Source organism: Acartia tonsa, chromosome 6 (genome assembly GCF_053477335.1).
Source record: "Acartia tonsa isolate MP-2025a chromosome 6, ASM5347733v1, whole genome shotgun sequence".
NCBI classification, from domain to species: domain Eukaryota; kingdom Metazoa; phylum Arthropoda; class Copepoda; order Calanoida; family Acartiidae; genus Acartia; species Acartia tonsa.
Window position 1 is genome coordinate 26023594 of NC_137265.1, and position 27230 is coordinate 26050823.

Here is a 27230-nt window from a genome sequence, read left to right on the forward strand (position 1 = left end):
TGGAATTATTGGGGTTAGCAGAAACCGATTTTATATTGTCAGAAGCCATTAGTTGTGAGGTTAGACTAAAATTGGAGCGCTGGTTTTGCGGTACCGCGAGTCATGTGCACGTACTAGACGTGCCACATGAAAAACAGGTAGAGTTGAGTATGGACGAATGTAGAAGGGTTTTTCATTCTGGCAAGTATCAGCATGATGGTATTAGTTTTAAAGTAAATATAGACTTGCCAACTGTTCACAGTTTCACAGTTAATGGAACATTGTCACCTTTCTGGGATGTTGGTGGTGAAAATATTCAATGCAAGACACTGGGAATATACGCGCACAATATGTGGTTCAATTTAGGTTTTGCTGTTGGGACTTTGCATATTTTAGTAAAAAATACACCCGTTTTGATCAAGGGAAATGTTGTTATGGATTATGATAAAAAGACGATTGTGGCGAATTTTGAAGATAATCATTTGTGGGCAACATCAACTTCTCCATATTTTCCGTATGTAGTACGAAAACCGGCCAGTAATTTTAAGGTAGTTTTTCAAGATACATTCAATTTAACTACTTGGAATGAACAACTTTTTGTTTCTAACTTGGAAAGGAATATTTTAGTTAAAATTATGGGAACAGAGAAACTTACTTTGCAGCATCTGGATTTCAACATTTTTGTAACAGAATTGGAGGGTATCAAGTTTTTAGAGGAACCGAAGGCGGCTGTTAGAAGTTATTTTGGGGATTTGTTAAAACAGGAAGCTAGATTTGATTTGAATGCTATGTTTTTGGCTAGTAGAGAAAGGAATGAGAGGATGATGGAACTTTTTAGTATTTCTAGATGTGCTCAAACAGAAGTTAGGTCAAATGTACAGATGCATCATGGGTTCAGAATTATATACCTGGGAGAAATTGCTAAGTATGAAAAGTGTACAGCGGTTGAAATTCCAGTAAAGTTAGGTGTGGATTATGGATGTGCAGTAGGACACTTGATGGTGGATTATAAAGGTGAAACAGTTGGAATACAAGAATATAGTAGAATGATTGTAGCAGTAGAGGATATAAAATTGTTAAATTGTTCGCAAAGTCCGGTATTTTTGAAGTTGACAGCTAATTTGTTCCTTGGGAATCAGGGGCAGGGACTCGAACTTCTGCATATTGCCAATGAAAAATCAGAACACGTGGGACAAAAGATTTTTCTGAACGACGAAAAGGTGTTTATTGCTGATTTTAATAAGACTATTAAATATCAGGGATTAGAGGATTTTGAGGATTTTAATGGACAAGCTTCTAAATTGGATTTTGTTGATCATAAGTTGTCATTTTTCGAACAGGTTACAGGTCCTTGGTTTGGTTTAGAACATTTGTTTCAAGATATATTACCATTGTTTGCCAAGTTTGTTTTGATTGTGTTAATGTTGTTGTTAGGTATAATTCCTATGTTGGCATTGTTGTATTGTTGTTGTTCATGGTGTCATAAAAAAAGATTTACTGAGGAAGAATTTAATGCTAGATCTTAAATTTTTTTATGCTGAAATTTAATTATATTGTATTTTTGCAGGTTGGTTACGGCGGCAACAATGAATCAAAAGTTATTGAGCAATGAAGAAGATGGCCGCCACAAACAATCTGTCAATGAAGGAAATCAAGTCAAACCTGGTCTACCAGTATCTGCATTGGTCAGCAACTCTGCATCCCGGCTGGTGTTGGTAATGTCGCGCGTTGAGCTGCCCACGTTGAGTGTGGGCAGGGCGACAAGGAACATATTTTTGAGCAGTGAGGACATGCCACTGGCAGATTTAGCTCGTCTTATTGATAATGAACCAAGGTTTAAGTTGAATTTGATAAACATGTTATCGGTGCAGTTGGAGATGGGAAGATGCATCCACTCCATAGACTGGCCTGTGGACAGGATCCCTATCTTTACCAGCCAGAATTCAAGACACCTCAACCTGATGGCGGCTGGTGAGCATTCTAAGGCTATAAATAGAAAGTTGTCATGGAACGAGACAACTAGTTTGAATAAGTTGAGTGCGACCATATTTCTCTCTAAGCTTGTTTGCGAAAATTTACCAAGTTTGGTGTTGCTTGCTAAGATTGAATACCTGGATGGAGATGAGAGAAAAAGCTGTCAAACGTTGGGCGAATTGTTACCCATAATCAAACATATGGGGGAACTTGAGGATTGGCATCAACTTTCAAAAATTGACGTCATACCTGCAGATGGTAAAATGAGCCTTCAGACGGTGTTGAGAACGGTGGGTAACAGCGTTGATCCGAGGTTGAAGACGCAGGTTGTGTCAGCTATCCGGCTCCTGGCACATTGGAAAGATGTCGTGAATAAAGTAAGCTTTATTCTGAAGCAAATGCCATCCACAACTTTGTTAGAGTTACAGAAAGATTGGCTTGATGGAAAGTCTGAACAGGATTTGAGTGCTAAAGTGTTTATTGACTCCATTCAGGTGAATGAATACATGAACTTAACAGTCTACATTCCACGCATTGTAAACATGAATTCGGTGAGTTTAATCACCAGTGGAGAGATGCCTGCTGAGATACGTTATGTTAGATTGGATGGTCAAAGAGAAATAATTGATAACCTGGTGAGTGCCACATATGCAGGTAGTCTGTTGAATGATAAAGTAGACGCAAGAGTTCTGACCTGGGAAATGCAGATGCGCTGCAAGCGTCTCCGTCCAACTCTAGCCAAGCAGATATTGTTATGTGATCCAAGTACCACTTTAGAGAATGTAGTGAAGGAAATCAGATTGGAGTTGGATGGAAACGTTTATACAAATTTGTTGACAACCAATATTGAGTGGAAGTTTAATCCTGAACACAAAGTAAACGAGTGGTTCGAAGGTGATTTCAAATTGGTTACTCGGTTTGGGGATCCTGTTTGTGTTCAGATGGATCAGCCCTTAAATCCGAACATTCCTGTTTGTCTGGACCTTGAATTGTCAAATCAGCAATGGCGTGTTGATGAACAAGTGAGGGAGGAAATGAGGATGGAACACACGCCTGGAATATTGATGATGCTGGATAAATTTGGAGAGGAGGTTAGTCGTAAGCATCAAAAGATTTTGGATAATCAGGAGGAGGTTGATAACGTTGCAACCTCGATTTCGGTTGCGGTTACTAGTGGATTTGAAAGATGTCTTCATATGCTTGGTGATACTGAGGCAAGGATGTCTCAAGACGGCTTGTGTGATGAGACCGCAAAACTTGGAGTGAATGATGATGAAGCTATCATGCCCATGGATATTGAAGAATCTGGCAAGAAGAGCAGAACATCTGGAAAAAGAAAGTAATAATTATAGTTATGTGTATTAATTCATATTTATTTTATTTTATGTATTTAATATTTGTTGAGGCAGTAGTAGTCTCAAAAAAAGTTTAAAATTCATGTTTCATATTAATGCTCTATAATACCATGCTTAAATCTGATGGTTATATGTTAACCAATGTTATTTTTATATCATGTATTTATGATAACTATGTAATTAATGCATTAGGTGTTAATCAATGCATTTTTCAATGATTATATGTTAATCAATGTTTTTTTCTTAAAAAAATATTAAAAAGAAAAAAAAAACACATAAAGAAAAAAGGAAAATAAAAAAAAAAAAACACAAAAAGAGTTCTAAGGAACCAAAATAAATAAAAAAAATGTGTATATGAAGTGTTTAAAGATCTGGAATAAAAATATATAAAAAACAAAAAAAAAAATATGGCAGGTGTCATACCAGATCAACTATTATCTATTTAATAAGCGTTCAACGCTACTTATAATATCTATGATAATTAACATGTAAAACCTATTGTATATTTAATCTGAAATATTACAGTTTGAAATCCAGGTTCATGTTAAAGCCAGGGAGAAATGTGATGTATAGTCCCTTTCTTCCTGACTTAAGAGCAATGCATGTATTATATAGTTTAGCTTTGAGTTCTTGTGTCAACGGTTTCGGAGCAAGACATTGCTCTGCAACACGACACGAACATAAAAGTGAACAGTTGTCTTAATATTAATGTTATTATTGTATGTTAACCTTGTATTGAATTAATACACTTTATAAGAATATTTAGCTGTTTGTTCTTGCTATTACTATACGTCACTAAAGTATAAAAACAACATTTAAAAAAGAATTTTTTTATAACATTTTAAATATGCCAATATAATGAACCCTGTGAAGAAATCTTACCCGTCAATGAAGGTTGTTTGACTGGCGCTACTCTGAAATTTACTCGTCTTTTTCACAATTGTATGCCTAGTATTTCATCTGTTAATTCACAATATTTTAATGGTTATTTCTCGCATCGTATTATAAACAGCTTTCCGCGGATATAGAATGTACATTTATAAGATTAAAACCAGTTTTATATTCGTAGAAAGCTGGATTTAATACGATTCTAGACATAGTTTTTTCGTATGGATGAGAACCGGTTCTAATCCACCGGATTCGAATGAATAAGAGAAAAATATTTAGAAACATTTTTATTATTTAGAACTATAATATGAACCTATTAAAACAATAGACGATGATTTGATACGTCCTCAATGATGATAAAATAACCCTTTTCAAGATTTAAATTATTGATTGAAACATGTAAACACTACAAATTTGGAACCATTCAATCAAGAATTAATAAAAAAAAATGGAATGATGAATGAGCTCCGCATTTATAATTTATTGTCGATTGTCCCCTTCCTTCCTGATTAAATGTGAATCAACCAATGCCTAAGTTCTGGATGGTGAGAATTTGTTGATCCACTAGCAGGAACTACCTTACCAGTATTATCCCTAGCCTCTAGGGTCATCACACATGCAGCTACTATCAGGAACCCTAGATACAGATAATTATTATATCCACTGGTAGGAACTACCTTGCCAGTATTATCCCTAGCCTCTAGGCTCTAGGGTTATCTCACATGCAGCTACAGGCAGATACAACCTTGCCAGTTTTATACATTAAGCATGCAGTAACCCTAGATAATGACAGATTTCTAATATTTGTTTGGATTGGGGTGGGTGGAGGCATCTCTTTACCCCCCCCCCCCACATAGATGTCATTGAGGTACAGTATTGTGTTTGGCCTTTAGAGACATCAGAAGCTTTGCTACATAGATATACAGATGGATGGACAGACATAAAGATAAAAATCCATTTTAGGAATCTTATTCACACAGATATTTAGCAGCTTATACCAATAACGAAATTAATTCGAAAAAAATCACGAAACCAATACATGGTTTTCAGCTTTCGTTGGGGGGCAACACATCGAAAAATTGACAACCCCTCCATTAGCCCCCCAAATATTATTTAAGATTTATTTCACTTGTTTGTTATACCTTATACCTGGATATTTAGACTTATAGAATTAAATATAAAAAGTTATACATATAATAGATAGTTTTATTAATAGTATCTCTCAAACAGACAATTAAATACACTGTTAGACAAATAGATACGTATTAACAACTTACCTCCGACACCCATGACTACAGGTCCAGCGAATGACATGTTGTTCAAATGAAATCTTCCATCTTTGTACTTGGGATTCGCAAAACTTGAATTTTTCCTGCAAAAAGAAATTTAATGAATTAACACACAATTTTAGAGTAAGGAAAAGGGTAAAAAAATTTAAAGGTGTATTACTGTAATAATAAGCAGCCATCATCTGCTAATACTTGAAGTAAGTGAAAGACTTGCAATCAAAGGGCCTATTATCTGTAAGAGTTGAAATGGACACAATGAGTAGCCTGAACTCAAAGCTTTTTCTAAGAGCAGCACAAATAAAATATAGAGTAGCTTCCCTCGTGGAAATGATTTTTACCTAGACATTTCTATATGATCGTGGTATTCTTTCTGATCAGATAAATAACCTAAAATGATTTTAATAATTAAATTTTTGTTAACTTTATATAAAGCTCTGTTTTCCTAACACTGTATTTATCTAAGTAAGTAAGTATACAGCAATATGAAGCCAGGGATGTGACTGCTTTTTTTGCGTAGGCTAGAACAGAACCGAGTCCCCCCCTCCCCCCCAAAAAAAGGCGGCTTTACGAGTCCGCATCACTGTAATTAGGTATGTTACTATATATCATTTGTATACCCTTAATTTCTTTTAAATTAATACTATATGCTGCGCACCTAGCATCTAAGGACACTATATCCGAAGAGGTAAGGAAATCAGAAAGTATCCAAAAATCATCCAAAGATTTAAAACATAAATAGACTAAAACCATCCTGAAATTTATTTGAACCTTCCCTGAAATGGACGCTTTAAAAAAAATTCTAATTAACTTAATTCTATTTGAATCAATTTTGATTAAAAAGTTGTAAATTTATATTGAAATTCAGCTTTTTGTAAAATCTCTATTTACAAAAACTAAAATTGTGAAAAATGTGAAATTTTAACATGATTATATTTAAAGTTATATCAGGAAGACTAATTCTATCAAATCTTTTGAATTAAATTTAAATTAATGTTAAATTGACTTTCTTTAGTTTGCAGAGCAAATTTTGAAAAAGATTTGATTTTTTATCTTCTAAAAAAATTGTTCTGTAAAGGTTAGATTCCCTCATATTGTAGTTATATATCAAATGCTTGGTTGCTTTGGATTACTTTCTGTTACAGTTAATTCTTGAAGCTGTTTATAAAGCCTATAAAATGACGTAATACTATATAAATGACCAATGAGAGGCCAATATACAGACTAAATTTCTAATAGTATGCCAATATACATTTTAATTGACCAATGGTAGGCCAGGATGACGTCCTTTTTTATAGACCTATAAAAAACCTTCTTGATTCTTGCAAAACGTAAAAGTTCAGTATAAAGCGTTTATATCATATTATTCTAATCAGAACTAAAGACTGCCAAGGCAGACATTATAAACTTATTTAATATAGTATATGAGTAATAAAGGTGTAATAATTGGGATATATTGACTTACCTAATTTAGCTAGAGAATTAATTATAAAGAATTCATGTGCTAAAAACAATCTTTACTCTATATCTAACCCAGAGAGAGAGGGGACAATAGGCTGTTTATTAAACTAGTCCCTAAAGTTTTATAATAGCGTTTCTTATTCGTTGTCTTAGCAACTTTGGAGACTTACGAGGACTTTGATTAGATGATTCATTAAGTTGAGTGTTCAAACGTTTCAACCACTGATTTTAATTTACAGAAATGGGTAATTTTGTGTTTCATCATTGGGATATACATTAATTTATCGGCCATTGTCTTATCCCTTTAGATCCCTGATCTAACCTGTATGTGCATAACTAAAGGGGGACCAATTTAAGGTTTAATTTTATGGTTACTGATGTGTACTGTACATGTGCCAAAAAACAGCCAATTTACACTTACCTAATATAGCTAGAGTGAGTCCTGTAATGATGAGTATTGTCCCCAGAGTAATGGCTCTGCATGCGTGCCATAGACAGTCATTGCTGACTTGACCTCGAGACTGGAAACTGGTTGTGGCTGCTTGTGGTCGATTATTCCTAAAAAGATATCAAATATCAAAACCATCGACCATGGCTCATAACGTAGCGCATCGTTGGAGAGTTGATAGGTTCGAATCATAGGTCCTATCATAATTAAAAGACGTTGAAAATGATTCCTACCGCTGTTATGTCAGGTGCACGACATAAATAGTTAGAGTAGGTGGAATGTCTTGGCCTATAAACTCATTACCATGCACAGTTTGGACTTCTCAGACAAAGGTCATGCAATCAAAGGGTTAGTTGTCTGTTGGATGTTATTTAACCTAATATCTACCAGTGGGCATTAGATTATTGCATCTCATTACAATCGGATGATCCCCTTGAGTTCTCTAGAAGAGATTTAAAAAGAAATCAAAATCAATCTTCCTCGCAATAAAAAAGGACAATATACCTCTAAACCATTTTCAAATGTTTAATCTTTTCTTTACAGATTCTAAAAATAAACTTGCAACATAATACATAGAACCTATTTAGTTTAAAAATTGAATAAGGAAAGAAAACATTTCTAAACAATTTACATTTTTTTTGTCTAACAAATTAGAGTGTTAGTTTACCAACTTAAAACTGTGGAATTTAGATTTAATTATTATTTTTATTGTCACGCATCTAACATTGGAGCAGTCAAACTAATTTTAACGTCTTTAGTTTAATATTGCCTAATTGGTTCAGGATTCTCCTTCGATTTCCAGTGATCATATTGAGACCCAAAGACCATCATTCGCATGTAAAGGGATACAATATCCTAACGCCAACTGTCTAAGTAATATCAGAAAGACAACTAACCCTTTGATTGCAAGTTCTAATTGTGCATGGTAATAAGTTGAGCCTGTTTAAGGGGTTAAGACATTCCCCCTATACTAACTATTTTTGTCGCGCACCTGACATAGCAGCAGTTGGAACCATATTTAACGTTTTTGGTTATGACACGGTGTCGGGCCGAAATTCGAATCTTTCACTTCCCAGACAACGACCGAAAGCACTACGTGTTGAGCCACGTTCGCGGGTTAACGTATTTAGTTTAAGATAAGCCATACAAATTTTACATGTAGAAGCTGTAGACTAAAATGTTGCTTGCCTATTACTTTGATTTGTATTATGCTGGTAGAGTGAGGTAAACAGATGGATGGACATACCTATTATTTTGATTTGTATAATGCTGGTAGAGTGAGGTAAATAGATGAATGGGAGATGCTAGGCTGGCCCACGTCACTTTTAACACTACAGGGTCCTCAAACTCATTTTCTTCTACAATTTAAACAAGGATAATTAATTATTATATATTACAAAGGGCATCTTTATCGCGATATTCCGTAAAGTTGGATGCAGTCAAATGCGCTTATTAGGTCAAATTGTTCATAATTAAAAACAACTTGACCCAATAAGCGCATTTGACTGGAAGCTTGCACCCAACTTTACGCGAAAAAAAATCAGAGAGGAAGGGAGGGGACAATGGATCTAAAATTCATATATCTGACAGTCTTGGACTTTGGGTACCAGAACACATGTAACTTTTATTATTTTGGCAAATTTCAAAGACTTTGGGTACCAGCGCAAAGAATGCCGCTAAAACAATTATTCCCAACGCAGACGAGTCTTGCTAACTGAACTAATTGATACAAAAACTAGCAGACTATTTGAAAAAAATTAAAACAAATTTATTTTGGTTTTTAAACAAAATAGTTTTCTCTTGAGAATGGGTGGGATTATTCAGAAATTCTACTGTCGTACTTCTGTAACAATCCATTCTAATCAACCCCTTGTCAAATATGAAAACAAACCCCAATTATGATATTATTTTGTAAGAAACTACCAGTACTAAGGTTATACCTTTTATAATAAATTACAGACTATTCACAGGAAAATAAAAAAGTATAACCTAATGTTAAATACTTTTCTTTCAGTGTTTAATAATTTCTTATTATACAAATCTAATAAAGATTGCTATATCTAAATTTTTGGAATTTTCCAGATATATCTGGTTTTGAAGATATTGAGTTAGAACTCTAAAATTGAATTAATTGCCCATTGTCCCAACCTTTACTCCCTGAAAAAAATGCTCACCTTTACAGATTTTTAACAATTTATTTTTGAGGATTATTTTGATAAATTATGTTAGTGTAAACAATATTAGTAAAAAAAATAACTCCATCTCTATATTTGAATATATCAGATGTATATAGTAAATAAATGTAAGATTAAGTATATGTAGTAAATAGATTAATCAATAGGTAATCATCTAGGGATACCAGGGATATAACATCTGCATAAAAAATATTGGGGTTCTTTATTTGAAGGACAGAGAAGAGCAGAAAATAGTCTTAAACCATCCCAAGACTTGATCTTTCATACAATGGAAATCTTAATCGGTTCAAAATTTTAAGATACATAGGATGGAATTAAAAGAAGTAAAGCTTTTCTATAATTAGAATATATCCGCCTGTAAGAGATATTGTAATTCATTTAGGCATGTTAGAACTTTCTTATTGTCTTAAACTTTGCACAATGATTCCTGTGACAGATTAAAGTATAGCAATTTTTTAATCGCTAATAGAAAATCCATTAGACCATTTTAGATATGATGATTATTTTCGTTAATGAAACCATATTTTCATAAATTGCTCTAATAAGTGCTTGGGGATGAAGCCTTCTCAATGTATTTGCAATAGAACCTTTAAAATGTAAGCCTAATCTGTAATAATTGGTGTTTTGGGGTTTTGCAACATGCAGATTTGAAATGTGACAACTACCTCGGCTTAATAATGTATAAGTTACTTCTACTGATGCAACAGTAATATTTATGAAAAATTTATTTTCATAATATATGCCATATCCTCTTGTAACCGTGGTAATAATTACTAATGAATTTAACGGTTACTTAACTCATTAACGTAAAAGGAAAATAAACAACATAATAAATATTCTACATATATAAAGGATTCTCAAGATCGATCTATAAGAATATATTATTCTACGTTTTAGATATAAGATAGGTGTACTTTTAGGAATTTTAATCTTTTAATTATGTGTATCTTAAAGAAGAATCAGGCGCTTAAATCACACAGAAAATTGCGTTATGCTGCTTGCTCCAAAAACTCCTAGACTTATGCTTTTATGATTTCTAAAACGAACCTTTAAATTGTTGTTTAGATTAAGAAAAAGCTTTTTATAGTGCCTGTAAAAATGGCGTCATACTAGCCTACCATTAGTCAATTATAATGTATACTGGCCTGACATTGGTAATTTAGTCTGTGTAGTTGTCTGTCATTGATCATTTGTATGGCATGACATATTTTTTTTATAGGCACTATAAGCTGCTTCAAAATAAGGACCATCTTACCTTTGGCCGGTTTAGGTTTAGGCAGGTAGTTGAGCTTTATACTAGCTTGCTGAATTAAGCTGGTAAACTTGATTTGCCCTAAACATAGAAAATATACAATAAATTACGAAAAATAACAATTTAAATCTGTTTTGTCAGATTTAATTATAGGAGTGAAGTGGTAGTGAAAATAATCTATATGACTATCTACTGGACTATCAGGATCATCATCTTGCGCAGCACCCTCCTCCTCCAGAGAACTCTTACCTGGACTATTAGGATATTTATCTTGCACAGCACCTCCCTCCTCCAAAGAACACTTACCTGGACTGTCAGGATCATCATTTGAGCAGCACCTCCCTCCTCCAGAGGAAACTTACCTGGACTGTCAGGATCAGGATCATCGTGTTGAGCAGAATCTCTCTCCTCTGGATAACTCTTACCTGGAATATAGGCAGGGGCGTCCAAGCTTTTTTTTTTTGGGGGGGTAAAAAATTTTAGGGGGGTAAAATGGCGCGCGAAGCGCGCCGAAATTTTTTTTTACCCCCCCCAAAATTTTTACCCCGGGGGTAAAATTTGATTGGGGGGGGTAATTACCCCCCCTAAAGTCTGTTGGGGGTAATTTTTTTTTGGGGGGGTATTGTTCACAAAATTTTGGGGGTGCCTACGGCACCCCCAAAATCGTTTGGGGGTGCCAAATGGCCCATTACCCCCCCCCTTGGACGCCTATGATATCAGGATCATCATCTTGAGTAGTATCTCCCTCCTCTAAAGAACTCTTACCTGGACTATCAGGATCATCATCTTGAGTAGCACCTCCCTCCTCTAGAAAACTTTTACCTGGACTATCAGGATCATCATCTTGAGCAGCACCTCCCTCCTCTAGAGAACTCTTACCTGGACTATCAGGATCATCATCTTGAGTAGCACCTCCCTCCTATAGAGAACTCTTACCTGGACTATCAGGATCATCATCTTGAGCAGCACCTCCCTCCTCTAGAGAACTCTTTGCAGAGGTTGTGCCACAAGCAAACTCTCCTATCCGAGATGAAAGCCTTTCTCCCTAAAAAGAAAAGCTGATTAAATTTTGCGCTTAAATTTTCTTCTATATATTTAGTAACCTTATCATTATAAATTTAAATATTACAATATATGTTTTTTTACATAAATTTGAGATACATTTTTTATAAAAAGTTTAAAAGTATGTTGACTGATGACTACTATCAATTCAGAAAAACCGGTGGAAAATATAAATATTGACTCAACAGTTTTAAACCAATGAATGGATATTAGAAATATGGATAAACATTTTTAAAAATTTAATATCATTTACAAAAAAAATATATAAACATGGAAATGCGAGCATCGAACTTTACAGTTTACATGGTATCTTTGTCTTTTGTTTATAAAATACCCATCCCCTTAAAGCAAAAGGGTTTAAATTTTGCCAGATGTAACTCTTTTTCTCGTATTCATTCGAATCCGGTGGATAGGAACCGGTTCTCATCCATACGAAAAAACTATGTCTAGCATCGTATTATATCCAGCTTTCTACGAATATAGAAATGTACAATCACAAGATTAAAACCAGTTTTCTTAGCCGGTGCCTTCGGCACTTCGGGGCTAAAAAAACTTGTTTTAATCTCATAATTGTACATTCTATATCCGCGGAAAGCCGTTTATAATACGATGCGAGAAATAACTATTCTAAAACAAAGTTTGTAACAAATGATGTTAAGTGTATGAAATCTAGCAGATTATCAATAATGTATCCAGTATTTATATATCTGGTGTATTGACTCAACAGTTTCTAACCAAACAATGAATGTTTAGCCTTCCCTCCGAACCTGGTGTTCAAACAATAATAATAAATGTTCTTAAAAATTTTATTTGTAGTATCCCAACTAATCCTTATAAATATTAAAGAAACAGTGTCTGTGTGTACCAAAAAATATCGAAACCGCTTAAACGATTTGGTTCACCTTCACAATGTCCTTTGAATTCAACCCCCCCCCCCCCCTGCCCCACCAAAAGTATATCTAGAGGCGCTAGTAGAAAAATAAATCACTAGAAACCATTTAAAAACTTGAAAAGTTATCAGTTAATCAAATGAAAAACATAATATTCTAAGATAGAATTTAGCCAAACTGTGTGAAGTCTTCTTGGAAAAACTTAGCGATAAAGCCAATTATTTTTGTAAAAAAAGGAAAACTTATACAATTTCTTATGATGTTAGCAATATTTCTTTCCATTATTAAAAATACATTAGGTTTTCTGTATCTCTTATGATTATAAAACAAATTTATTTGTAAGCAATTTGATATGAAACCGAAGAAAAAAAGGATGCTGAATAGTTTTCAGTTCGACGATATTTTCTGGTCATTTTTTTACCATCAGACAAACATATATATGTATTTTTAGTAGCGCAGCTACTCTATAACTAATCTAATACATTTAACCGTCAGTCACATCTAGATCATTTACGCTAACTAGAATCTAAAGACAGTATTTAGCATCTCTTTTTCTGTCATTTCTATCAAAATTTGGCATTTGTCGATATTACTATTAAGCAGTTTAAATTAAGCTTGTTAATTCTACAATGCTTATTGGGGGGGGGGGGGGGGGGGGATATTTAAAATCTCCACAAATGGTCAATATATTATATATGAAAATTAAAATATTGCATTTATTTTGTTTCTAAACATGAATATAAATATTTCCATTTGTTCAAAGGTAAAACCTTGTACACGTTCACATAAATACATACAACAAAATTGGAAAAAAGAGAAAATCAACTATGTTTAAAATTTGATTTTTTATGATGTCTGTTTGTCTGTCTGTGTCGGAAACGATATCTCCCTAACCGTGGATAAAGGTATGGATATTTCTCTTATGGTAAAGTTTCCTAAAGGTCTTGGGTTTTTTGTTTTGTTTTTTAGTCTCTTTATTTTCTCTTTGACAAAGGAATATAATGGGATAGGGAGGGTCTTTTTACATTTCTAATAGATCATCATCATGTTTACAATATTAACAATATTTAAATAAATTATTTTATATTCCATTTACTGTATGATATTCAACTGTTATTTCATAAAAAAAGTCAGGTACGATTACCAGAACGTTCGGTCAAAACATTCTAATTTTTAACTTTTTGACATTAATTTTTGTGTGATTCCAGGGTGGATTTGAAGTACAACAAGGTACAATATTTTAAGTGAAGCATCTTTGTATTCAAATCCTAAAGATGTACTTCCTTAAACAATAAACAGTCCTGTTTAAACTCAATTTTGCAACAAATGCAAATAATATTGTCTTTGCTTAAAGTTTAATTTCCAGCTTATTAAGTTCTAACACTCTCCAAGTGTTCATTTTCGTTTGTCCTACCGTCTAATTTTAGATCTCTGCTTTTATGGATGTTGTCATCCTTATTTGAATACAAATATTATTTGATTTGAATTGATTAAAATGAGTGAAATATTTCCTTATCCCTGCTTTTACATATTTCACATAAATCTAGATTGTATCTGTATTTTTGTTCGCATATTTTATTTTAAATAAAATGTAAACAAACAACTCTCTATACTTGTTGTTGCCATTACAAATATATCTTATATTCTAGAACTATTATATTAGTGCGCATACAAAAATAAGGCTCTAATACAGTTAGGGAGTTGAATCCATTTTTATAGAAGCAGAAACATAATCTATGATTATGGTTTGGACCCTCTAAAACTATAATCTACCTTTCCACTTTCCCCTCTCTCGGTGAAGATATCTTCAACGCCGATACGTTTTTTGAAATGTAAGATTCTACTTTCCCTTCTCTTGGTGAAGATATCTTCAACGCCAATACGATTTTTGAAATGTAAGATTCCACTTTCCCCTCTCTTGGTGAAGATATCTTCAACGCCGATACGATTTTTGAAATGTAAGATTCCACTTTTGACTCTCTTGGTGAAGATATCTTCAACAAGAGAGACAAAAGTGGAATCTTATATTTCAAAAATCGTATCGGCGTTGAAGATATCTTCACCAAGAGAGGGGAAGTGGAAGGGTAGATTACAGTTTTAGAGGGTCAAAACCATAATCATAGATTATGTTTCTGCTTCTATAAAAATGGATTCAACTCCCTAACTGTAATACTTTTAATAGAAAGATCATTAAATATTAGGCAACAAAAATGCAATCTTTTCTCTTTTTTGTAGGTATTGTTGATAAACAAATGAACTTTCTTTCGTGAACTAATTTACTGTAAAACAAAATTCGTCTTTTAAATTACTGATATCTGATATCAAATAAACAAAAATTCGGTGAATAGTATTATATTATGAGCAAAGAAAATGTCTATTGGTTAGACCCTAAAATGTCGCAGAGAAAAGGCGTACAATATCTGTTTTTTTTTGTTCAATTTTGTGCATAATTTTTCAAAAGAAAAGTTACCTTAGCTGTGAATTTCTTCTTAGCTTCCCCCATCCTCTTTTCCCCTCCATTCTGTCCATTACCCCCTCCACCTGCCAGCTTACTCCCCCTTCTCTGCTGTCCTTCATCTCCCTCCGCCTCGTCCCTACAGCTGACCGCCAGAGATTCCATGGTTGCCAGGGAGTCCATGGTTGGATGGGATTCCATAGTTGCCGACTCCATGGTGCCCTGATGAAAACATTTTTAATTTCAATGGTTTGACGATTAGTTATCATTTTTTGATTTATTTTATAATCAAGTCTTAAAATGTCCATAACAACCTCTTTAAAAAAGATTTATTTCATAGTTTTAATTAATGTTTAATATTAAATTTCATTATCCCTACCAAAGATTCAACAGTCGACATTGACTGTCGTTGTGAGGAAAGGAGAAATTCCTGACTTGATCCACCCACCTTCCGCCGACGCCAACTTTCTCTGTTTTAAAAAAGCAATTTATCTTTTAGTAGCGCAGCTACTCTATAATTCACTTTGAATATCCGTTCGTCCGTACGGCTACTGGAAATATGCTACCTTCTCAGATATCTATAATAGATAAATAAAATTTTTGGTGATAATTCCCTGTATATGATTTACTTGATCAGTCGGTCTGTCGGTCATGCATGAAAAGGCATAAAAACTAATTCTTTAAAAAAAATTGTCATACTTGTTTTAAGTTAAAATGCATTACAAAATAATAAAATATAAACAAAATTAAATAAGAAAGACCAATGGAAAACCAACTACTCTTAGAACATTTTCATTGTTTTCTCACATTACTCATCCCCTACCCAAACGGGCATGCAGTTATAGAAGTATTGTTTAAATATCAATAATCTTAATTAATATTAAAGGCTTTTTTAAAGTCATAGTGACTTAAATTACTCAGCCAGCCATTATAAATGGCCAATATTCCTTTGCTACCAAACAATACAAAATAAACTGAAAAAATAAAAGTTTAAGAATTTAGAATAAAATAAATAAAATCTTCCATTATCCTATACATACTTCCCTTATATGAAACTAATACTAAGTTGAACTATTGTTTAAAGTAGACGTTCAAAGTTTGGTCTTCATTGTAAAGGAAAATCCACTTTCTAACTACTATTATTCTATTCATAAAAAAACACAGTTTTTAATGAGAGAAGAAATTCCTACATGGTCGCTTAATTTGCAATTACTAGGTTAAGCTTCATACATACAAAGTAGTTGTGAGGCAGTTTTGCATATAAAAATAACACTTCACGTACACACAAGCACACGCTCACACACACACACACACACACACACACACACACTAAAACTAACACACAACTGCATCTATGATAACAAGGATGACAACATCCATAAGTAACTATGCATATAAAGAAATCATGGATGGACAAATTGAGTTATTTAGTAGATGTTTTGTGATGATAAAAAATTGAGAGAGAGATGGTCAATGATTACAAAAATGTATCAATTCACTAAACCTTTCCAAAAAATAAATATAATTGTCTTCTTTAGCATATCCGACAGACTGACGGACCAAGTTATTTGTATACTGGATTCTCTTTGCAAAAGATATTCACCATAGAAAATTAGCGAGACTGACAGATAGACAAAGTTAGTTATATAGTAGCTTCGCTACAAAAAACACTCACATACACAAGGAAACAGTTTTAGGTAAAGTTGAAACTTTACTCATCACCTAAAACAACTTTTGGTTACACATATGCAGCAAAGCAGGGATCTGAGGGATAAGACAATGGCCGATAAATTAATGTACATCCCCAATTATGAAACTCAAAAATACTCTTCTGTAGATTACAATAAGTGGTTGAAACGTTTGAACACTAGACTTAATAGTTCAACCAATCAAAATCAATTAAAGCCCCCAAAGTTGTAAAGAAAACGATTAAGAAAACATCATTATAAAACTTTGGGGACTAGTGTAATAAACAGCCCAATGTCCCATCCCTCCCTGGCAGATAAGACATCTTATTAAACTTTGTTGCTTGCATTAATACTTAGTATAACAAAATAAAACTATCGTTAAATCATCGTTACATGGCTTTTAACGAAGACGTATGTCAATAATTGACTTTGTAACAGTTAGTCCATAAAATGTCTTGAATACTTGGATAAATTGCATTGACATAGTCCACTAAAATATAATGTCACCAGAAGACTTCCACATTGAACAAGGTATATTATGTACATATTTATACAAAATACACTTTAAACTTTTATATCTACTTTTACTTGTTGTAAAGCCTCTCTAAAATCTATCCCTATACTTTGCTTAAACATATTACAAGGGCGATTATGTCCAAAAGATTATGAAATATCTTTATAACAAGGATAACAGTTTTAATTATTAGTATGGCAGCATATTGCCAGATAAATTTTTATTGGAGTAAAAATAAAAGTTGCCAAAAAACAGACAAAATTTAATTTGAAATAAAAGTCTTTTTATTGGACATTATAGCTAACCAATCAAGGGATTCTTCACAAAAAATCTGAGAAATGGAAGAAAACACAAAAATCCGTGTGACTGCTTACAAATTATACCTTTATCTTACAAATAAAAGCACTTACATGCGGCTTAAAGAAAAGCTTCGCTTAAAAGATCATTTAAAGAAACTTTGAAGTTTACAAAATCCCATTTCTCTTATGAAATAACAAAGTATAATTCAAAACTGTACTTTGCAAAACTTTTTGTCATTTTTTTAACTTTTGCAGATTTTTTGGTATTTAGGTAAAGTTGTAGAGAAATTCTAACTTTCCCTACATATTAGTAATGGTCTATATCCTATTTCTCTTTCAATTCACTTTTTTCATATCTTGAAATTGTTTAATAATATTAAAAGAGGTCAAGAAAAAAATCTAACCGTCACCCTTTCTTTATAAAAAAGGAATTTACCCTTTCTTATCTAATTTAGTATACATATAAATTATGAACTTCTTGAAAAGTCGTACATTCTATGTTTACCTAACACAAAAAAAAGTTGAGTTTATGTGTTGTGTCTCTCAAATTGTTTAGGATCTGGCTAGCCACATAAAATATAATTGAATTAATTTCGAAATAGGGTTCGACAATCCCTCCACACATAAAGAATTTAAAACTTACTCCATCTATGATTCTCCAAAATGCTAGGAGAGCAGATGATCTGTATATGAGCTTTGCTTTTCATGATTGTACATTAATCGGTCCTAGAACAAACGCATGAGGGACATACGTCGGAGAGGACAAATATCGTAGTGGACAAATGTCGAAGTGGACAAATAACCTTACCTTTATAAATCCATCTTTTCTAAATGCGTAACCCCTGAGGGAGGCTTATTTGTATATTCATATCTTAACCAAATCTAATCTACATAGATGTACTTAATTAACTTAATATTTTAGACAGTCCTGCGTTTGGAACCCATTAATCAATATTTTTTTTTTTATAAAATGCCTCATGTTGGGTAATATAAATTCCTCTCTGCTCGCTGTGTTGTCAATTTAAAAGTAAAACTTTTAAGTAGTATTTTGTTAGAAAATATAATTTGCTTTTTTCCTGAAAGTTTTTCGTCTTTTGGCAAAAGATTTTGCTCCTTCATCTTCTTCTAATTCTTTTCTGGAATATAAAAAATAAATAATTACCAAAAATGCAATTTAAGAAGCTTTTTTAAGATAAAAAAGTAACAAAAGAATCCTAATGTATAAATTTGCCAAAACATGGTAATATCAAAAAGAAAACGGTATTTTTTATTGGTAGAAAAGTTGGTCAGATCTTTGATAGATTTTTCTTATGTTGTTATATTGGGAACCTTTAAAAGATTCTGTTAGTTTAGTGATCTTCAAACATTTAAAGAATTTGTTCTTTTTTTAGGACAAAATCCTTTAAATGGCTAAAAAGATTAATGTTTTCTACTTTGGTCTTTTTTAGAAAAGGCCAGAAAGTAAAATGCGGTACTAACATTTAATAGTAAGAAATGGAACAAATCTTAGGATTCCGAAGAAACGTTTATAACATCCGGGTGAATTTTATTTCATACTTTTACCCCATTGTCAACATTTCAGCAACAAACTAAAGTCTTTTATTCGATGAGTCTTTACCTGGTTAAAGAATCTGGCCTGTTAGCCGGAGGCTGGAAGGCTACCGCTGTCTGTTCAGGTGAACTTTTACCAGGTGGGTCGTGAGAACTGAAGGTTTTGCCAGGGGGGTCAGGTAAACCTTCACAAGGGCTTGTCTTATCGCCATCTAACAACAAGAGTTAATAGATCTTCAAGAAAAAAACTTAAATAAGCTAATTTCCAATTTAATAATAATATTTTACTACGTATAATTGTACTGAGGAATTGACATTCATATGATGATTAAAACAATTACACAATTATATAAATAAAAACTAAAATTTAGATAATGCAGGGATCTAAAGGGATAAGACAATGGCCGATAAATAGATTAAGACCCCAATGATGATGCACAAAATTACCCCTACTTTAAATTTCAATAAGTGGTTAAAACGTTTGGAAACTCAACTTAACGAATCAACCGATTCAAATTTAATAAAAGTACCAAAAGGCCAACGAATAAGAAAGCATTATTATAAAAGTTTTGGAACTAGTGTTATAAACAGCTCAATGTCCCCTCACTCCCTGAGATAGTGTTTTCTATTAGAGAACAAAGTATACTCATATTCATAATTACGGATAATTAGATAGACAATTGTAGATATTCATGATAGTTACATGATGATTGAATATACTATACATCCTATTATAATAAAACGTGCTGTGTTGTTTTGTATGTAGCTTAAGATTTTGATAACTACTGAAACAATTGATTTCTCTATTTTAGGGAATGATTTTAGGCTATTTTATTTTTAGATTAAAGTATTTTAGGATATTTTTCTAGCATTCTCTACCCAAATCGAATACATGCTAGGGGCGCAGCTACTAGTAATACTATAAATAGTTTAAAGTAGTACGATGTCCGTCTGATTGTCTAAATCTTAAAATACGCTAACCACTGACCCAATTAGGTTGTAATTTTCAGGGAATTTACCTATTGGTGGTTAAAACTTTTTGTTAAATTGTTTTATTTCTTCTAATGTGATTTTTTAAATAAAAAAAGAACATTGGGAGAATCAGGCCTTCACATATAGGGGCGAAGCTACTAGTATATAAATAAAAGAAAAACTGACGAATAGGTATGTTGTTAGATATATCGATGATAAATTGATAAAAAAAATAAATATAAAAACCTGGAGATTTGACTGATTGCTGCTGAGGATTTGAATCTATTTGTGCGTTCTTTGTTTGTGTTTGTAATGAGTCCTTGGACTGAGACATCTGTGTGACTTCCTCAGTAGTCTCAACACCTCCAATTGTCTTCCAGTCCTAGAAAAGTATTTTTTTCTTCAGATGTTTGTGTTACCTTACATCACAATGAAATAACGGATAGCTTCGATAATAATTTTAGGTACTTTATTAAGGTGCTATTTATTTTAAACCTAGATAGAAGATTCCCAGAATAAAAAGGTAAAATTATCTTTTGATTTGATATTTCTATGGTGATTTCTTTAATGATTAGACAAATGACAATTCAAATTTTTATCTATTGTTACTTGCTGGTTATTTTATGGAAATCGTCATTATTTAAAACTACGTACCTTAAGTTCATAATTAATCTGTGCTTCTTTTTTATTTGTTTCTTGATGCTGTTGTTTAGATTCCAGGAGTGATGATGTAGAACTATGGTTAGGGTCTGTAGCCATACCTACAATGATTATATAAATATGTAGCACAACAATAAAATTGTTTAGACTCCAGGAGTAATGATTTAGAACTATGGTTAGGGTCTGTAGCCATACCTATAATAATTATACAAATATGTAGCACAACAATAAAATTGTTTAGACTCCAGGAGTAATGATGTAGAACTATGGTTAGGGAAATATTTTATCTAGCAGTATTTCATTTCAGCATTAATGCCAATGAAATTGAGTGTTAATACTATGATATAGTCCAACAGGGCAAAACCAACAAATAGATCATTGTAGCCTGCTTTATGGATTATTAATCAATGCAAAAAACATAAACATAGTTGTTCTATGTCTATCAAGACTTTTCAGTTCATTAAACAATACAAACATAATAAAAAAGATACTACAGAACACTGTAAAAAATATCTACTAATTCCAACTTTAATTCTAATTCTGTTATTTTTATAACTTCATCTGGAAGGACAGACATTATACTATTTTTTTTTTCACTTGAGATTTGCACAAAAGAGATCATACATTTTGACACTTTGTCAAATCGTCCTAAGAATTTGAATTTTTTATAAAATAGAACCATACAAAAACTTTCTTTTAATTTGACCTCATCATTATAGGAATCATTAATTGATGGGACGATATTGACTTGACAACCATAACCATCACTTTATACTGACCAATACAACATATATGTTTTTATTTATTTTTTTGCAGTGACGTTTTCTTTGGTCAATGATCACATCTAACTTAGTAGACAGTAGACACATAAACAGAGAAAATAAGATAGATAAATTATCTTAAAATAAAATTTTTAGCATAACACCTAATTCATAGTACAGTCCGAATGTACATCTGTCTGTTCGTTCATAATAGATACTTTCAGAAATATTATCTAATAAGAGAGGGGTAGGTTTCTGGTAAAATCCGTAAAGGTTATGTGTTATAAGTTAAAAACAGTAGTAGAACAATAAAAATTTATATTAACTTTTTTAAAATTTTTGTTGTCTATAATTCTTTTCAATAAGAAATACACATATTTAGTGAATATTATCGTTCTACTACTATTTTTAAGCCTTAAAACACACACCTCTACGGATTCTACCAGAAACCTACCCCTCTCTTTATGTTATTCTTTTCTTTGTTGAATGATCATATCTGACTTAGTAAACACACAAACACCTTAAATAGAGAAAAGTAAGGGTATAAGATCTCAAAATAATCTTTAACTTGTGTTTTATTCATCTATTTTCTTTTAAAAGTGAATATTTTAAATTAAGAAACCAGTGTTATTAAACTTTAAATGCAAAATATAATCAAATCTAAACATACCTAATAGATAAATGGATGACAGCTATGCAAATTATTTCTTGACAACTATCTTAGAGAAAGCCAGGGATTTTGAGTGTTAAGACAATAAACGAAAAACTTATTATGTACACAATGATGATACAAATTGTCCCTTCTACATAATTAAATCATTGGTTGAAAAGTTTGTACGCTATTAATTTGGTGCCAAAACATAAAAATTCAATAAAGTAACCAAAGTTTTGGCGCTCAAGAATAAGAAAGGGTGGTTATAAAGCTTTTGGTATCAGTGTAATTTAAATTCCAAGGTTTCCCTTCCTCTCTCGAAATTGTACTTTAAAAATATCTTTTATTAAGATCAATATGACCGACAAGGCTATTCAAATCTTAAGTAAAATAAAATGCTACAATGTTTATCATTTCTTATTACTTATTATATCTTTTCTAATTTCTTTGAAACTATTTGCTGTTGGGTTGATTAAGAGACGCTGATACAGGAAAACTAGGAGAACAAAGAAATTAATGAGAGATTTACACTTTTTATTACATCACTGCTTTTTATAAACTAATTAGTCTCTACTTTATCATCTGTACTCAAAATATAACAAAAACATGCGTGCACAATTATATAGGAATGTTTTCACCTAAAGAGAACGAAAAATCTTTTCAAAGCTGGTATAATTAAGCAGAAATGCAATTTTTTTTATAGGTTTATGTCGTCAATGTTCAGTTCAGTCGCGTCTCTCTTTTGGACTGTGGAGTCCAGAGAATACGGCCACCCTGCTCCTCCATGAATTCCTTTTTGTGGCAAGTGCTTCAGCTTCTCCCCATGTTAATTTCAAATTAAAGAGGTCCTTTTCAGTGCTCCGCCTCCAGGTCATTTTTGGTTGTCCCCGTTTACGTTTACCAGTGGTGGGGTTCCATTTTAAGCACTTTTTTGGAAACCTATTTTGTTCCATTCTGAGCACATGTCCTAGCCATCTTAGTCTTTTAAATTTCACTTCTGCTTCAATACTATTGCACTTGGTCTTAACATACAGCTCAATGTTTGATATTTTGTTTGGCCAGAATATTTTGCAAATTCTTCTTAGGCAGCTATTGTGAAATGCATTAAGTTGATGCATTTCGTCAATGTAACACTAAATAAAAGTGATCTTGGTTAACATGGTATCGATACCGTTAACATTACCAAAACCTAATTAAAGCTCATTAATACAAAATGTCACAATGTATATCATTCTTTTTATTCTTTGGTTCTTTAATCCTTTATATTATACTAATGCCATTATTTTCTTATTTTTTTGGTTTTAATATATCTTGTAATATTAAGTAGTAATTTTTATGTCTGAAGCTAAAGATCTTGGAAATTTCCAATTAAAAATTATTGTACTTTTTCTTCAGGGAATCAATTAAAATGTTTGGTTGTTTTAGGTCATGACACTTTTGGCCTTCCCCTATAATGTTAGGGGCGAAGCAACTAGTAATGTACAAAATAAAAGAAAATATACAATTTTAATCAAATGCTTTGTTGTGTTCAAGGTGCCATAAATTACGGGAAAAATGGCGTACAAAAGATTAGTTTACGAATTAGAAAAACAAGCAGACAATATAGGACAATGTCTATAATAAAATTGTACAGGATGTCTTCTGTTTGTTTGTACTAAAGGATCTCGCTTAACGCTGAACCGATGTGGTTCTCCTTAAAAGTTTACAGGGTAGCTTCCCATAGGTCATTGGGAGGTTTTTGCGGTGGGTACCACCTCCCTCCCAAGAAAAATCGCCCCTATAAAAACTACCCTACCAATCCCCAAAATTTTTAAAAATTCTTTTTAAATTAAAATTAAAAATGGGGAAGGGTTGTTCTAAAATCCCCCCACAAAAGAAAAATCACCTACCCCCCAATTTATTTTTTACTTTTTGGGTTAATTCTACTCCCCCCTCTCCTCAAGTGCCCCAAAGGCCTCTAGGGGCGTAACCGCTATTATTTTATAAATTTATTATTCTTTGTATTTAATCTTTGTTCCGGATATTTGTTAATCTCTTGGCTCCAAGCATTTCCCTGTTACACTAATCCAGATTATAAATCAATCTCACAATTATTAGAACCAAAGATACTCTACAAGTCATACTTAGTTGTCTGTCTTATATTTACAGTATGGCTGGATTAGAACCGGTTATCAGCCATACTGAAAAATTATGTATTGGGGTAGTTTTCCATGAATATTAAAATACAAATCATAAAAGTAATATCAGTTTTGTTAGACAGGGCCTTCAACCCCTTGGTGGTTTTAATCTTATATTTTTTTTATTTTAATATCCGCGGAACACGATAACACGATGCCATAAATAACTATAAGGTATCTAATTTTAAACCAGCTCTTTGATTGGTTAATATTTCTTGTTCTCTCATTGGTTGAACTTTGAATCTAGCGAAGTTTCCGATTAGTTAATAAAAACATAGATTGGCTTAGCATTAATCTACATACATTTTTTGTTCTTATAAAAAGAGATTATTTGTTCTTTAACTAAAAAGTCTTAAATATTGTATTTCTTTGTATGGTATGTATACTACATGTATTAGTATATAGCTACTATTGATATTTGGTGTTGAACCGTGTCTATCAATATCTCACCTACGGACAAGGACATGTATTATAAGAAACAAAGAAGACAAACAAACATGTTGATGATAAAAGCATTTATATATATGTACAATGATCTGTGTGGATTAAATCGTGAATAAGAAAGCGAATTATTTTTCCTAGTATTTCCATTGAGGTTATGCATTAATTTACACATTACGAATAAAAACCTACATCTACCATGTAGTATCATATTTATAATGACAATATTTTAATCTTATAAAACCACTAAATTTAATCAGCAACTGTTTTACATTTTTCTTATTTCTGTCCCAGCCAATATCTCAACCTATAATTGGCCTTTTTTTCTAAACATATCTTTTATTTACATTTACCTTGATGTATTACATATTTCTTTATGCTTTTGAAAACTTGTTGAAATCGGCTTCGCTTTTAGAAAGATGAATAAAACAGAAAGGCAAAATAAAAAAAAACTTTTGAACAACTTAGGACAATGGAACTACCGTGTTACTTAGTTTCTGATTCATAAATAAATAATCATATTATTTAAAGAAGTAGGTAGCATAAGACTACTGAATCAATTGAGTTCTACATTTAAGGAAAGCTTCACATAGGTGTCGGAGTGTTTTTCGTCTTTTTTTTCTTCCAAATTTAAGTCTTGGGATGGTTAGAAAATTTATTCTGCACATTTCAACCCCTTATAATACAAAACCTCTGGATGCTAATAGAATGGACGCTCGTAAACTAATAACATAATATTAAAGTATTTTAATTCTATTATGTTATACATTATTTTTATATTCTAATGAATTTAATTTAAATGTCAAAACAGAGAAAAATTTTGATTGTAACATTCATGACTTTTACTAAACAATTATATCATGAAATATTTAATCATTCACAGAACAGATAAAATTAATTATTCATATTCATTCTAAATATCCCTTACATTAAATTTGTGTGTCTTATGTGTTTTTGTAAAGTAAGATCTCGTAAATGGCTCCAAAATATTCAGGTAAGCTAGTTTTGCTATTTGACATGGAAAAGTCAACTGTCCCTAGAAAAACCGACCCTCCATTTTCCTTTTTAATTAACAAGTACATTTTTTTGTGGGGAGGTTCCAAGGGCAACACCGTGAAGGAGAGTGGTAAGCTATATCTTAGACTATAGATATCCTGTCATTTTTATATAAGGATAGTATAATATAATTATAATTGCATTAGGTCGTAAAGATTAATGTCTAAGTAAATAACAGCATGCCAATACAATCTTTTATTAAATAACATATAGTTAACAAGTACCATTGAAAATGTATGTTAACATATGCCTTTCAGGCTAACAGGGTGTCTATATATTGATGGTAAATGTATACTATTAGCCAATTATAGTTTATTGGTGTTTTGTATTGGTACATATTGAGCAGGTATGCCTACATATCTACTTGAATATGTATACATATTATAATAAACAGTTCCAGTACCATTTGGGTTATTCGGGGCGATTTCATTAAAAAATGGAAATAACCTCCAAACAAAAATATAAAATCTTCTTGGAACCTATAAGAAGCTTTGCTATGAAAAAGAAACATATCAGCCCCGCAGTAAGAGAGGTATTTTAATACAGACAGACACACAAACATCCTTTTACTTTTATATTTATATAAAAGTAACAGGGTATCTATCTGTTTGTACCTAGAGAAATCGATAACCGCTAAACCTATTTAGGATTTAGAAAAAAATACCTTTCCAGTATTGTTCTTATCTTTCTTTCTGAAACATAATTGTATATGGAGAGGACGAGGAGGTCGACTTCACCCCCCCCCCCCACCTCAAGTGACCCTAGTTGAGTAAATGCTAATATAAAGTAACAAAAATATTTAATCTGAATGGTTGTCCCTGTTTGCAAATTGTACTAGTATTTACAATTAGTTGCCACCTCTTTAATTAACAAGGGCGCATATGCTCATAATTTGCTAGATAAAATTGATTGTACTAGTATTTATAATTAGTAGCCACCTCTTTAATTAACAAGGGCGCATATGCTCATAATTTGCTAGATAAAATTGTACTAGTATTTACTATTAGTTGCCACCTCTTTAATTAACAAGGGCGCATATGGTCTTCAAGATGAGATACAAACAATAGATTTATTCCCCTATTTGGTTGATATGCACAATAATCTGTAAAATGTTAAAAGAAATAATTCACAGTGGGATCTTTTGAAAAAAATCGGGACATCCAAAAAATCTAAAATCGACTTTTATCTATCCTAGGACCTAATAATGGCTGTAA

At 32.3% G+C, this 27230-nt stretch overlaps 1 protein-coding gene across 1 annotated transcript in view; it reads right to left on the reverse strand.

Annotated features, from left to right (window-relative positions):
• LOC145323037 (uncharacterized) overlaps window positions 1-27230 on the reverse strand; it is a 69270-nt gene that overhangs the window by 39571 nt on the left and 2469 nt on the right. Inside the window, exons 2-15 of the mRNA XM_080165424.1 lie at window positions 20924-21030; window positions 20516-20651; window positions 19365-19509; window positions 18823-18882; window positions 15625-15715; window positions 15261-15467; window positions 11775-11883; window positions 10842-10919; window positions 8638-8749; window positions 7365-7501; window positions 5824-5872; window positions 5474-5568; window positions 4728-4833; window positions 4191-4256 (exon numbers count right to left, since the gene is read on the reverse strand). Of these exons, the coding sequence (XP_080021550.1) occupies window positions 4191-4256; window positions 4728-4833; window positions 5474-5568; window positions 5824-5872; window positions 7365-7501; window positions 8638-8749; window positions 10842-10919; window positions 11775-11883; window positions 15261-15467; window positions 15625-15715; window positions 18823-18882; window positions 19365-19509; window positions 20516-20651; window positions 20924-21028 (1496 nt within the window). The 5' untranslated portion in view covers window positions 21029-21030. The remainder of the gene's footprint in view (window positions 1-4190; window positions 4257-4727; window positions 4834-5473; window positions 5569-5823; window positions 5873-7364; window positions 7502-8637; window positions 8750-10841; window positions 10920-11774; window positions 11884-15260; window positions 15468-15624; window positions 15716-18822; window positions 18883-19364; window positions 19510-20515; window positions 20652-20923; window positions 21031-27230) is intronic.